Genomic DNA, 15990 nt, shown 5'->3' on the forward strand with positions numbered 1-15990 from the left:
TTCAATGTTAACCTCTATTGGTGATTGAGTTAAGTATTCGTCCCTATTTTCTGTCAGTAGTTCCCCATAGTACTTTTCCCATTTTTGTGTGGATATTAATTGAATGTTTGTGCTCTTCCTTTCGTTAGTTCTTATTTTATTGAGGAACTTCCATGTTTCTGTACATTTTCTGCCTCCCAGGTAGGTATTAATTTCCTGGCACTTCTTATCCCACATTTCTCTTTTTGCTTTTACTGTTGTTCTTCTTGTTATTCTTTTGAGTTCCAGGTATTCATCTCTATCTTTTTGTTGTTTACTGCTCAGCCATCTGATATACGCTTGTTTCACTAAGTATCCATATACAAAAAAGGGGTTTAGGGAGCGTTCAAGTAGGATTTTCGACCCCCCCCCCCAACCTGCGTTACGTAATACTTGAACGGTCCCTTACTGTAAAGAGGCCGAAATCATTAGACCGAAAAGCACTTTACCGAAACCTCACTAGACCGAACAGTAGGAGACCAAAAAGCATTAGGTACATAATACAGGGTGCTCAAACAGGATTGTAATCTGAGCAAAGGTAACATCAACCTTCACCCTTTATCCAGGCTTAGGATTGGCAGCACAAAGTAGTGGCGAGTTTAGAGTTTGTTTTTTTTGCTTTGGTTTTTGTTTATTTTTTATTTATTATGTACAATACTAAAAATTACATACTAACAATAGTTTAAAGGTTGTTTTTTCTTTGTGTTTTGTTTATTTTTTTGTTTTTATTTGTTTTGGGTTTATTTTAATCTATTATGTACAGTGTACAATACTAAAAATTAAATATTAAAAATAATTTAGTGGTGTTTTTTTGCTTTGTTTTTTGTTTATTTTTTTTTGTTTTTAATAATATAATAAACAAAAAGACAGATATACAAAATCTTAGCATAATTTAATGCAATCTTTTTAATTTGTGTACCATTTCGATCTAATGCTGTTCGGTCTAGTGAGGTTTAAGTAAAGAGCTTTTCGGTCCAATGAGTTCGTTCTACTGCTTTCGGTCTAATGCTTTCGGTCTAATTGTTGTGTACCAAAAAAGGAGATATGAGAGAATGTAATAATTACAGAGGATTGACGTTACTATGTACGTGAATGAAACTCTTCGAAAAAATAATAAACAAACGATTAAGAATAATGACAGAAGTCACACTAGACGAAATACAAAGTGGATCTAGAAGTGGTAGAAGTATACAAGATCATATAGCGATCCAAGAAAAAAAAAGAAAATATACGTAGCATTTCTTGACCTAGAAAAAGCCTTCGACAACGTACCAATACAGACACTATGGAAACTACTAAGAGAAAAAGGAATGGACAACAAGCTACTAAAAATTATACAAAAAATATACACTGAGAACAGTGCCGTAACTAGTAATAATTCAACATCAGATATGTTTACAATAAATGGAGGTTTAAGACAGGGAAGAGCACTTAGCCCCATTTTAATACGTTCCTGTAATTTATGTACAGATGTGTTTGGATAGTGTTTATGATCTTATACATTCAAAAGAAGAAGACAGATAAGATAATTAAATTTTTAACGTTTCAGGTAAAAATTGCGAAATCGATATAAACGAATGTGAAAGCAATCCCTGTCAGCACAACGGAACTTGCATCGAACGTTCTAACGTCACCCTGTACTCCACAGAACTATCGTACAACCTTCCCGAACGCTTTTCCAGGCCCTTCAATTACTCGGAAGCTGCAGGATACGAATGTATCTGCGTCCCAGGAGTGACAGGCCAGAACTGCGAGATTAACATCAACGAGTGCGAAAGTAATCCGTGTTTCTACGGTACGTGCACGGACAAAATCGGAGGATACGTGTGCGAGTGCGAAGAAGGCTACGAGGGTGTCCATTGCGAGCTGGATATAGACGAGTGTGAGAAATATAAACCTTGCGTTAATGGTACTTGTATCGATAAGGTAGCTAACTATTTTTGTCAGTGTACCGCAGGATATGGAGGAAAAAATTGCTCGGTTGAACTTACAGGGTAAGTATAATGGGTAAATTTTATTTTATTTATAGTAAGTAGTAATGAGGTGCCGATAAAGTTAAATGGGAGTACAGTGGAACCCCGATAAGTCGGCCCCCGATAACCCGGACCGATTTTCATCAGATAAACATTTTGATTTTCAGTACATATTTTGTATTTTGACAATGACACCCGTTCTGGGCGTCGAAATGTTAATAAAATTATTTTTTCAATATAAGATAAAAAAAAATAAAAAATCAATGGGAAAATCCCAATAGTTGGCTGTATACCATAGTTTAAAAAACCAATACAGAAGTAAAAACTTCGAGATGTATTCTGGTATAAAATCGTTTATTTAAAACTATAAAATGTCATGGATTGCAGAACGTTTTCGTTCTAAACAGAACATCTTCAGTGCATCCTGCCGAGTATTTTGAAACTAGCACACTGTAAATAGAGTTAACATCATCGTATATGGTTTACATAATGTAATATATTAAAATGTTATGACTACAAGTCGATGTTGATAGATAAAGTGGAACACATGCTAAAAGGGTGCCATGGTTCCCTGCTCGAAGATGCTAGGTACTTGCCAATTCAGTGGGCACAGACCAAGTACCTAGCATCTTCGAGCAGGGAACCATGGCACCCTTTTAGCATGTGTTCCACTTTATCTATCAACATCGACTTGTAGTCATAACATTTTAATATATTACATTATGTAAACCATATACGATGATGTTAACACTATTTACAGTGTGCTAGTTTCAAAATACTTGTCAGGATGCACTGAAGATGTTCTGTTTAGAACGAAAACGTTCTGCAATCCATGACATTTTATAGTTTTAAATAAACGATTTTATACCAGAATACATCTCGAAGTTTTTACTTCTGTATTGGTTTAATATAAGATAAGTTTCAGATAAACGTTTCAACAATAAAAATGTATGTATGTAATATAATATTTGAGAGATAAAGTGTATTTGTGTAATTTGAACTATACGATAGTAAAAATGACTCATGGCACAAGCCGGCAGAAACAACAGGCACCTGTCTGTATTATTCCTTTATTTTTTATTTCAAACTGTGTTAGTATTGTTTAAGAAAGACTATTTAAAAAATTATTTTTTAATCAATGGTCTTAGTTTTCACTGTTCTTAACACACAATAACAAAACATCGTTCCGATTGTGACTGTATGAATACACTATTGTGGTATTGTTCGCTTCCGTTTGCTTAGGTTTGTGTTTGCGTGTTTTTAGTAATTAAGATGTGTAGGTACTGTGCATATTTATATACAGGGTGTCCCGAAAAGATACCACACATTCTGGAGTCAAAAATAGTTCGATTGAACTTAGCTTAGTACAAATGTGCTCATAAAAAAAGTTATAGCCCTTTGAATTTACAAAATGAAAATCGATTTTTTTTCAATATATCGAAAACTATTAAAGATTTTTTATTGAAAATGGACATGTATCATTCTTATGGCATGATCATCTTAAAACAAAGTGAGATTTGTCTACCCCATAAAAATTTTATGGGAGTTTTGATCCCTTAAACCCCCCCAAACTTTTGTGTACGTTCCAATTAATTCATTATTGTGGTACCATTAGATAAACACAACGTTTTTAAAACTTTTTTGCTTCTTAGTATTTTTTCGATAAGCGAGTATTTATCGAGACGCGGCTTCTTTTTTAATATAATTACATAAAAATTTTATGGGAGTTTTGTTCCTTTAAACAACCCCCCAAATGTTTGTGTACGTTCCAATTAAACTATTGTTGTGGTACCATTAGTTAAACACAGTGTTTTTAAAACTTTTTTGACTCTTAGTCTTTTTTTGATAAGTCACCTTTTATCGAGATGTGGCTTCTTTTTCAAAATATACCTAAAAATGTAAATTATAAATACATTTTCAGATTATTAACAGGTCTCTATAATCGTATTTAACCATATACAAATATGTGGTGGGTTCGATAAATATTCAAAATATCTCGATAAACACTGGCTTATCGAAAAAGTCCTAAGAGGCAAAAATGTTTTAAAAACAGTGTGTTTAACTAATGGTGCTACAATAATAATTAAATTGGAACGTACACAAAAGTTTGGGGGGTTTAAGGGAACAAACCCCCTATAAAATTTTTATGGGGTACACAAATTTTACTTTAATTTTTATTTAAGATGCTGCTGCCATAAAAATGCCACATGTCCATTTTCAATGAAAAATCTCTATGAGTTTTCGATATATGAAAAAAAATTGATTTTCATTTTGTAACTTTAAAGGGTTGTAACTTTTTTTGTGTGCACTATTGTATATAGGTAAGTGAGGTTCAACCAACCTATTTTTTATCCCAGAATCTGTGGTATAATTTATGACCAATCTTTTCGGGACACCCTGTATATTTCATGTTATTTCAATTCTAACGGAGTTTATCTGTAAGTATACCATATTTTATTAATTTTTACCATATTCTGCGGCTAACCCGGATCGGCCGCGGTCTCGATTAATCCGAGTTATCGAGGTTCCACTGTAATAACAAAATAAAAGTACCTAAAATAAAAAAGCAATAAAAACTTATTTTAGTTTTTTTGTTATATGTAGTTATCAATAAACGAACGATGCATTTTAAAGTACAATAATAAAGGTCGTAGAAAAAGTATAGTATTCTACTCGCATGGGTAGAATACTCGCCTTCGGCTTGTGTCGCAAACTTCATTGTCGTGAGTAATAGCCATCATTACATGTGTATGAATAAGATACTAATAAAATATTAATAGGTACTCAAACCGCAAGCTGCTAAAAAAATGTAAATGATATTGTTGTTGTGATTTTAGGTGTATGGATAATCCTTGTCTAAATGAAGGACAGTGCCGTCCTTACCTTATTAACGAGACCGAGCACAAGTTCAACTGCACTTGCCCCAACGGCTTCCACGGCTACACATGTGAACAAATAACCACGATGTCATTTAGTGCAGTGTCTTCGGTAACCGTTAACACAACAAGAGAAGAAGGTTACGATATACAGTTTAGGTTCAAGACAACACTAGGGGATGGACTGTTGGCTCTTGGGAAAGGTTTAACGTATTACATATTGGAGCTTTCTAAAGGAAGACTGAATCTTCATTCGAGCCTACTGAATAAATGGGAAGGGGTTTTCACTGGATCAAATCTGAACAACAGCGACTGGCAGAAAGTGTTCGTTGCTATCAACTCTTCGCATTTAGTATTGTCAGCTAACGAGGAACAAACTATATATCCTATAAGCTATAACGAGAACAACAACGTTTCTAGTACTAGTTTCCCTGTTACGTATATCGGAGGAATTCCCAACAATCTTCGAAAATTGACGCATGGACAACCGTTTCTAGTAGGGTGTACTGAAGATGTTTTGGTTAATAGCCAGTGGGTATTGCCGCAGCTTAGAAATGCCACTTGGCTTAATTTTCAAAACGTCGAAGAGAAGTGTATTAGAGAACCTCAGTGTACACCGAATCCTTGTGAGTCAGGAGGACATTGTACTGATCGGTAAGTACCCCAATCCATCTGTGAAAAAAATCATCAATGTTACGTGAAAAATCTTATACAGGGTTTTGAAGGTTATAAAAGGTATACGAATGCTAGATGATGATGATCAGCTGCACATCTTTGAAGATGTACAGCTGATTTTGCTTTGTTTTTAAACAATCGTAAAAAGTGAATAATCACTTTTTGCATATAAAATGTTACCTACTTATTCATTTAAGAAAACAATTGTTCAAATAAAAGTTGTATCTCTTAAAAAGTTCTTTAATTTGCCAGTTTCTAAATTAAAATACATAAACAATTGACCGAGATAATTGCGAAAACACTTATTTTTGCAGTAATTTCAACTACTTGAAATATGAAAATTAATGAGTTATTGAAGTGTGCTAAATCTTAGCTAGGTAAATCCAGCCAAATAGTTTGTAAGTTATTCAATTGGTTTATCCCGGAGAGCGATTATTTAACCTTCCGATGACCAACCTTTTTTTGTTACACGGGTGACCAAGGGGAGGAAAAATGACCCCAGGTCAAAAATGACGATTAACAAAAAAATGAAGTTTTTTTTTTAATTTTTTTTTATTGCATGGACTTTTTGTCATTCATTCAGTCACAACATGAGTATTAAGTGTCATGTGTAGTGTGTATGTTGAGTAAGTGTCTTGTTACTTTGCAAAGTGGACGTCATTAGCGTAAAAATTACTTGGAATTACACATAATAGACGGTATGTTACTAAACATCAACTTCAGAATATATTTTTTATTCGTAAAATATAGGGAATTTTTTTTATTTCAAAATATGAGGATATCTAGAATGATATTAAAGTCAAATAAAAAAATAATGAGTTAAAAATTGAAAATACTTTTGAATTTATTAAAGAAAAACATACGCTGGGGTCACAATTTCCCCCGCTTGGTCATCCGAAGGTTAAACAATTTTACTTGCCCAAACAGTGACTATAGAGATATTTATTTAACAGATGGATTCTTTGTGGCTTAATTTAAATAAAAAATTCAAAATTGTTTAAAAAAAAACGTTCTAAAAAGGGCCGACTTTTTAGCTTATAATTATTTATAACACCTTTGGTATTTTTATGTCGCTTGTAAGCATGTTCACCGAAAAGAAGGTGAAAAAACATAATCTTTAAAAAATAGAACCTTCCATGACCAATATAAACCAAGATAGCATTTTTTCTTCTGTTTTCTGTTCTGTTTCTGTTTTCCATTGTTTATTGACATTAGGATCTGAAAATTGAACGTATTATAATACTATTTGAGCAAATTGTAAGGTGCATATATACAAAGGTGTACAAAAATTATAACCCCTTAGACCGATCCTATTCGTAAAATACCGCCACGTTAAAGGGGAGGAGAGACCTTTCCGAGCGCCGTTTTTTTTTAGATGAAACTTCAAATTGAAACGCACTGGAAAATTTGCATTATCTCGCCTTATATGGCCTGCAACACATTCATTTTTTTTTAATGAGCTAGGGTAGCTCGAGAAAATAATAAGAACGGGTCTACTTTCAACTCCCGGAAAAATTAATAAATAAATTTTTTCCATAGAAAAGGTATTGAATTTTACTATTATTTCGTAAGAAATATTTAAATTGTAATAATTAATATACATTATTTATTATACATAATTAATAATAGAAGAATAATTAATAAAAATTATATTTTTATATAAATAATATACGTCAACCAATATTTAAATATCTTGTATAAATTGTAGTAAAATTCGACTTTTTTATTGAAAAATTTTAATTGATATTTCCGGGAGGTGAAAATAGCACAACTCTTATTATTTTATTGATCCAACGCAATTTATAAAATCAATCTTCTGCGTGCCATAGAAACCGAGATATTGCAAATTTTTTCAGCGCGCTCCAATTTGAAGTTCCAGTCTAAAAAAAAACTGAGCTTGGACAGACGGTATTTTACGAGTATCATCACTTTAAGAGATTATACCATTTTATTCTTTTCTGGTATATGCCATTTACAAAATGGATCATGAAATTTAGATCTTACGCTGTAATCTGTTAAATTGTCAGCTCTTAATGTTAACAAACAATAGGGCTTTCCAACGCTTCTCATTTGTTTCGGGAACTTGTCATATGTCGTATAATGTTAATATACCACATATGACAAGTGCCCGAAACAAATGAGAATCGTTGAAAAGCCCTATGGAAAAAAATTGCCATCTTGGTTCCTATTGACCATAGAAAGTGTTTACGTTTAAGGCACGCATGTGAAAGTTTGCAGAATGAGCGAAGCGAGTTCTGCAATTCACAAGAGTGCCTTAAAAATGTACTTTTTAACACGCATAACTACAGGACAATATATACAAAAACTTTTACTTGAACTTGACTGACATTCCATTTTTATATTTTTTTAACATTATATCAAAATTGCCTATACGGTCAATACGAACTGCAGTGCCTTAAAATTTTTTTAAAGCACTAGTGTCTTAAAGTAGCATTTTTAACTCTCGTATAGAGTGCTAAAAATTGCATTTTTAACACGGTTGTAGAAAAAAATTTTAATAAGATGAACACCTTCATTTGAATAATTTTTCTGTAAAATGTAGAAGATATGCAAATAGAAATATGCAAAAATAATTTGTTTTTACTTTTTATGATTGTTAAAAATAGCAACAAAATCAGCTGTACGTCTTCAAGGATTTGTCATTAGCTATCGCTCATAGACCTTTTAGAACCTTCAAAACCCGTATAAGGTTTTTTCAGCTGTTTTTTTTACTGACCTAAAGACTTATCTTTGTTCTCTCATTCACTTTAGCTATTGTCAAATTTTCTCGTTTTTTAGATGGAGAGATTTTAGCTGCACATGTGAACGTCCATATTTAGGTCACACTTGCCAGTACAACTACACAGCTGCCACATTTGGCCACGAGAACATCACAGATTCTTTGGTAACGGTCGACGTCGCAGATTATGCAAGGAGAGCAGTCAGATCTATAGTCGATATCAGCATGTTTATTAGAACAAGACAGTCTAGGGGACAGATTTTTTATTTGGGTATGTTATTGATTTCTCCATTGTATTAAAATATTTTTCTAGTCTACGGTAAAATATTGATAAATTAAATATGAGATTTAGTCTGATCCAATTAGATCTGCCCCACCAATTTTTGTTGTAATCAATTCGTTCATGATAGGGTAATGGATCCAAATATGGGACCCTTTTTTTAAAACTTTTGGTAATCGTAAAGTTTATGGATTAAAGAAGTCTTAAATTAGATACATGTCAGATAATTATGCTATTATATTGAACAGGTTCAAAATTAATTTTAAACTAATATTTTTTTACCAATAAATTAATTTTTAAAAATGTCAAAATTCCCAACTTAAAAAAAGGTGTCTTAATATGAGACCATGTGATATCCTAATATGAGACACCACGTCATATAGGTTAAACAGGTGATACAAATTATTTTAACGCATTGTTCTGGATATAAACTGTATTAGGTACATGCTGTAGACATGATTCTATTGTTCTGAAGCTGTTTCTTTGTGGCATATTATGTAATTTTCTTTTTTTTTAATAAGCCACAATTTAAGTTAAAAATAAAAATTGGAAGTCTAAACGTCAATAAATTTCATTTTTAACTTAAATTACGGCTTATTTCCCAATAAAATAGTAAAAAGACATGATGCTATACTCAAAACATTACAGTACCCTAATATGATATATCATATTATAATATAAGGCACACTTGAGGGTCTCATATTAGGAGCAACCACGTGTGAACTTTTTAGTCCGTGTTTTGAGTTTATGATTGGTTTTTGCGCCACTATAATTGTGTGTTCTGTAACCAATTTAAGTAGCTATCAACTAATTACTAAGGTGATTTTTTTTCTCTCACCTTAAAAATAAAAATTAAGTTTGAGCTACACCGATTAAAAAACTTTTGACTCGCAAAAAACTTAAAAACTTCACTGACTGGTATGTAATACTAAATCACAGAAACTCGATTTATTCACAGCCTACTGGAAACACTACCAGAGCTTAGTTTTTACCCCACTCACCAGGCTGCAGCACTTACAAGGCTCTAGAGACAGGGGTCTCATATTAGGAACGGGTTTCATAATAGGATCCTTAACCCTATAATGAATAGGGAGAAGATAAATATGTATAAAATTCTTTCATCTACTAATATAATTTCGCTGAACCGTCGACAATAATAGATATACTACTATTGATATTATATCGGCCAATAAGTCGTAGGCCTAACGACACTGGGGTGCAAAATTAACAGGACACCTTAAAAATGGGTCACTTTTGATGTCTCCAATTTTCTAAACCTGTTGTCCGATTTAAGTGAGTTTTTAATATGTTATAACCTTATTCTTTAACAATATCACTGTAATAATATTGTTGCTAAACAGGTAAATTTTCATTATACAGGGTGGTGAATCGTAAAACGGGACATAGGAAACTCAATGTAAAATTCTAAACTGTTGAATTCCTGCTTCCCTAATTATTTTACATCAAAAGTCATGAGAGTATATTTGTAGAGAATTGAAATCTGTATTAAAATCAAAAGTTAAAATTGATCTACGATTTAAACGCATTCCAAAATTTTAAATTTTGAAAAATATAAATTTAGGCCACACGTTACTATTTAACTGACAGTGCTCACACCATTGATTGAATAAACAATTTTTATTATTAATACTTTCTCCGCAACTGAGGGTATCTTATCAACGGTATTGTTTTTAAACAATAAATGATAAAATAAAAATATTGACAATTCAAAAATGTGAAAATAATAACTTCATTGTGACACATTATTACACTGCGTGTGGCCTAATTTTGGGCTGAAAAACTGAAAAATGTATTACATTTTTACAAAATTTTGGAATATGCTTATTTCGTAGAAAAATTTTAACAGTTGTTTTTAATACAAATTTCAATCCTCTACAAATAGTTTCTAATGTCTTTTGATGTAAAATAATTAGGGAAGCAGGAATTTAACAGTTTAGAATTTTACATTGAGTTTGGTCCGTTGGCCCGTTTTCCAATTCACCACCCGGTATACCGGGTGTACCAATGAAACTGTGTTTTTTCTCAAACTTCGGATCACCCTGTGGAATATTGTAGCATTTATAATATACTCAAATTAAAACCCAACTATAGTCTCATATTTTCTCAACATTCTGTTTTTTGATTCATTCGCTTATGTTGGACCGTGAAAAACTTAGGTACTTTAACAATTAGCCATGCTTTTCATCAATACAGTTTTTAAATAAGTATGGCAAACTTCAAGGGGTAATTCTACATGAAAAAATAATGTCAGTTTGCTTTATAAACCTATGTTCGCAAATGATTCGTTTCTGAGATAGAGGGTGTTAAAATTTTTCTTACAAACTGACGATTTATTTATTGCTTTAAAACCGGTTGAGATATGCAAATGAAATTTGGTGGGTTTTAAGACGTAGTTATTGTACATTTTTTCACATAGTGAAAAGTAAGTAAGAATTTAATATTCACCATTGGCGCGCATACGGGTAATATGAGCCGTTGAATTCAGCAAACCATCGTTTATTGGTTGTAATCGATGGAGCAGAGTCCTGGTAACACTTATTGAGCCATTGCTTGGATTGGATGGCGTTTTCCCCATCAAGTAACAGTGATAAATCAACAGACGAAATGACTTTGAATCCATTCTTTATAAAAATTACTTCAAGCACTGTAACGCGGTAAATAATCCGAATGACATGCAATTTTGACAGTATGCCTTTTAAGGTAAAAGCCGAATTTATTCTACGACGGGGACCTGGACGGGACGGGGAACGTTGAAGAATCGTCTGATTTGAAAAGCATTGGCTAGTTTATTCTACAACGGAACGGAGCGACAACGGGAAGTGCCGAGGACGTGCGATTTCTATTGTTCTACGCGCCGTGCCGTCCACGTCACGGTGTAAGATAAATCAGCCTTAAAGCTACTGATACCATACGGATATTGATACATAACGTTGTATGGCGACAACACAATTTTAAATAAATACTTGTGTGTTTTATAGGCTCCGGCTTGCTTCCAAATGCAAATGACGAAACTTACATTGCTGCCCAACTTGAAGGAGGAGAATTATTAGTAAGAATACAATTCGAAGGCAACTTAGAAAGTTATACCGTAGGGGGAGTAAAGTTAGATAACGGATGGAACCATTTAATAAAGGTAAGCTCTTTTATATACAATAATCACTACACTAATGATCAGCATTGCTTTCTTGCATTCTTACATGACTACTTTTCCAGTGGTATACTTGCAATCATGTATTTTTATTCTTGTCTGGAGTTTACTCATAGCCAAACTTATATGGAATCATCTGATCTTTTTTGATATTTCAAGCGAATTAAAAACAACAACATACGAAGTCAAACAATATTTTTTATTTTAAAGCAGTCTAATCAAAATCAATCTAATAAAAAATTTCACTGTAAAACGAATAATACTTAAATTATTTTTATTTATTTGTTTTTTTTAGTGGTCATTGTTACCACTCCTGGGCTTATGCAAGCGTTAATTGGCGTGGGCTTGCTCTTAGTCAAACTGTCAACATTTTGTTGTGGTAGGTTGTTCCATTCTTCAAGAGCAGCTTGTACTGGTCGTGTAGTATTTTGTGGATTATTCCGGCGAGGTCCAATTTTTCCTTTAAGCATATCCCACAAATGCTCCGTAGGGTTAAGGTCGGGTGAGCAAGCAGGCCACTCCAAAACAGTGATATCTTCTGCTTCAAGAAAGTGTATAGTCACTCTGCTGGTATATAGAGGTACATTATCATGTATGAAAATTCAATTTTCTCCCATTGCTCCTCTCTAAAACCTAATTATAGGTTCTAGAACTAAATCAACATACCAGCGAGCTGTCAAAGTTGGTTGGATGAAAATTAAATGCGTTTATTTACCGATCCTAATGTCTCAAAATAACATGGCACTTCCTTCTTTATATCTGTGAAAAGATCTGGCATTTTCCGTTCTTTCTGGTCTTCCATCCGTCATCTTATTTTATAAAAATCCTGGGTTGATCTGAAAATAGCAAATTTTCGCAATTTCCAATGTTCCAATTTTGGTGTTTAAGATACCAATTTAGACGATCAATTTGGTGCTGCCAGGATAACTCCGGAACCGTGACTCTTTCCTGCTATATAGTCCTTGGATCGAACTCTTTTTTTACTGTTTTCACTGAAACACACCTGTAGCTTCTAGAAGCTGCCTTTGGAGCTGCAAATGAGAAATTGTTGGGGCTCTTCTAGCTTTTTGGATAATGAAACAATCGTGGCGAGCCATTGTTACTTTTTGGCGACTTTGTCTTGTTCTATTTTGTAATCTTTTCTAATTGCTGATACCTAGCATAGGTTTTTGACACAACACCCTGTGTTTCGCCTACCACTGCAGCTAGGTCCCTCTGAGACGGTCCTTGCTCTACAAGACCAATAATATTTAAAATTAACATGAAGTAAAACTCCCTAGTGTAGTTGGTATATTTAATAAAAATTCTAAAACAATTTTAAAAATCCAAACGAATTACGTTCAAAACGTTTTCGGACTTATCAGTCCATCATCAGTGAACCTAAAAGTAAGTAATCTCACTTAGTAAAATTGAAAAAGGGTGAAATTTTGAATGTTAAAAAATTGAAAAGTGTGGTTACGATTACTTACTCTCTGTCCTTGCTAAATAGCCACAATGCGAAACACTGGTCAAGATGTATGTTCTAACTACATGGTGAAATTTGTTAAATAATTTGGCTTAATTTCACCATGTAGTTAGAACATACATCTTAACCAGTGTTTGGCATTGTGGCTATTTAGCAAGGACAGAGAGTAAGTAATCGTAACCACACTTTTCAATTTTTTAACATTCAAAATTTCACCCTTTTTCAATTTTACTAAGTGAGATTACTTACTTTTAGGTTCACTGATGATGGACTGTTAAGTCCGAAAACGTTTTGAACGTAATCCGTTTGGATTTTTAAAATTTTTTTAGAATTTTTATTAAATATACCAACTACACTAGGGAGTTTTACTTCATGTTAATTTTATTTAACTAGATGGTATACAGCCAACCTTCGGGTATTATCCCGTTTTATTTTTTACCAATAATATTTCTCCTTTGCATGTCCGTTAACCCCACATAAGGCATATTTGCGTTTTTGAACGTAAATGCTAGTTTATTTATTTTCGATCATTTTACAACTAAAGCAAATGAGCCCATCAGAATCAAAACCTGCTAAATCCTAAATTTTTCGTTTTCCCTTTTTTACACAATTTCAAAGTTCAAGTATCTATTAATCTACAGGCTTAAGGTTTCGTCTCAAAACCCTCTAAAACCTCATCAAAATACCACTGAAATGTTAACGTAGAATCAAACCGTGCTATGTCCATAGTTTTATGAACAATAAAATACTCTTTTTTCTTATATATTTGGTTGTTTTCCTATCAAAATGGTTTAATACCTACTTTTAGTGCATTAATTGCGCTAAAAGCAGTTGAAAATGAGCAATATTATGTGGGCTTAGAATCAAAATCTGCTAAATCTAAACTAAAAGTACAAATATCTGAAGATGTAAGGGGCATGCAGAAAAATTACTATACCAAATTAGTGTGCCATTTTATGAAATTTATTGATGTCACTTTGATTAAGAAATGCCGGATACTTTTTGAGAAATTTACATTTTTAATGTTGTTTTAGTCTCCTGAAAAATTTCAAAAAATGAATTTAGCAGGTTTTGAATCTATAGGCCTCAAATAATCTAACTTACAGAGCTGTATTATCTGATTGTTTTATCGGTTTGTTTATTTTCAATAAAAACTTTTATTCTCCTCAACAATAACAAGTTCTTTTCGAAGAAATAAATATTGGTGTGAAATACGTGGTGATTCCATATACGTTTGGTTGTGTATAGTATGTATATTAGTTCGAATATATTTGAATAACTTGATTTCATAGCTTATGAACTTCTCTGCTTTAGGTGATACGTAATGTAACTTTGGTCCAAGTAAAACTTAATAATACAGAATACTTTCGGAAGACCATATCCGCTTCAGGACCTTTAGATGTTCGGGTACTTTACCTTGGAGGTCAACCGCAATCGAGGTCTATTAGACAGGCGAATGAAAACTTGCCTACCGTTACAAAAATTAATATAGCTCCCACAGCCCCAGCAGCTATAAGCTCTCCACTCAGTAACGTACATTTCAAAGGGATCATCCAGGATGTTCAAGTAAGAATATTATTAACTGTTTTTTATATAAACTTTTATAGTATTTCTATATGGTCCGAATAATGGTATAAGCTAACATTTCAATTCAACTTTCAATTAACTTTTCATTTATGTCGTATATATTAATAATTTCATTCCATCGTTTGCGATAAGGTAGTACAAAATTATCAGAGAGAAGGTTAAAATGGGCCTGTGGAATTAAAGGGTTGGAAGTCTACGAATTGAACATGCAACAGATGCATACTGCAGCGCAGCACTTGCAGAATATAGGCTATATCTAGCACAGTCTACTATTTTGTCCCTACAACTAATGCTCAATATATAATACCACAATTTGTTGCTTCTACTTTTTTAAGCATGGCCTCTCTTGTGGACCATGCTTCTGCTCTCTAGAGCAGCGCACAATCACATAACACTTCCTTAGTCTGATCTTCTGATCTGATACAGATATAGTCAATTTTAAATTGTATATGTTCAATTCGCCTTACAACACCATATATACAACGTAATTTTGACTTATATGAAACAACACAATCTTAATTTTAATTTTCAGATAAGCAACGGTTCATCTGTAATGATCGTGGAGTTTTATCCGCTCCAGGCTCAGGACTTAGACGTCCCCGCATCTTTTGGTAACGTAACATTCGATAGATCGACTATATTGAAAGGGGTCTATTCAGACGATCTCTGTAGGACGAATCCTTGTCATAGAGGAGAATGTAAAATAACCTGGAACGATTATATGTAAGTCAAATAAATATTGTCACATGACAAATATTTCTCTCTCCTAATATAGACATATATTTGGTTTTCACTATATTGACGCATTCTTTGTATTCTCGAAACAGCGGGTTTGTCACTAATATTAGATCATCTTTATCCTGGGCAATCACCTCCTGATCGTCAGCAAAATGTAGTATGTTGAGTCGTCGTTTAGCTGTATCGCCGTGCCAGAACATGATTTCCGCCATTTATTTAACACCTCATTTATATAGATTTTATACAGTGTTGGCGATAAGCTGGATCCCTCTCGTAGTCCCTTATTCACCATGAAGCTGTCGGATAATCTGCTGTTGATTTTTATATTTTGCTTGGGTGTTGTTATAGAATTTTTGCACTGCTTTTATTAAAGTTACATTGATAAGGGATTTTTCCAGGACTTGCCATAATTTACACAGTGGTACGGTATCCTATGCCTTAGTTAGATCGACGAATAGTAGATGTATAT

The 15990-nt window shown here is 33.1% G+C and overlaps 1 protein-coding gene across 1 annotated transcript in view; it reads left to right on the plus strand.

The window, feature by feature from the left end:
* LOC114344625 (protein crumbs) overlaps nucleotides 1–15990 on the plus strand; it is a 220675-nt gene that overhangs the window by 157007 nt on the left and 47678 nt on the right. The window contains exons 11-16 of the mRNA XM_050650029.1: nucleotides 1568–2012; nucleotides 4829–5521; nucleotides 8342–8553; nucleotides 11562–11716; nucleotides 14511–14762; nucleotides 15316–15506. Coding sequence (XP_050505986.1) covers nucleotides 1568–2012; nucleotides 4829–5521; nucleotides 8342–8553; nucleotides 11562–11716; nucleotides 14511–14762; nucleotides 15316–15506 — 1948 coding nt within the window. The remainder of the gene's footprint in view (nucleotides 1–1567; nucleotides 2013–4828; nucleotides 5522–8341; nucleotides 8554–11561; nucleotides 11717–14510; nucleotides 14763–15315; nucleotides 15507–15990) is intronic.

The sequence above is a fragment of the Diabrotica virgifera genome, chromosome 1 (genome assembly GCF_917563875.1).
Source record: "Diabrotica virgifera virgifera chromosome 1, PGI_DIABVI_V3a".
NCBI lineage: Eukaryota > Metazoa > Arthropoda > Insecta > Coleoptera > Chrysomelidae > Diabrotica > Diabrotica virgifera.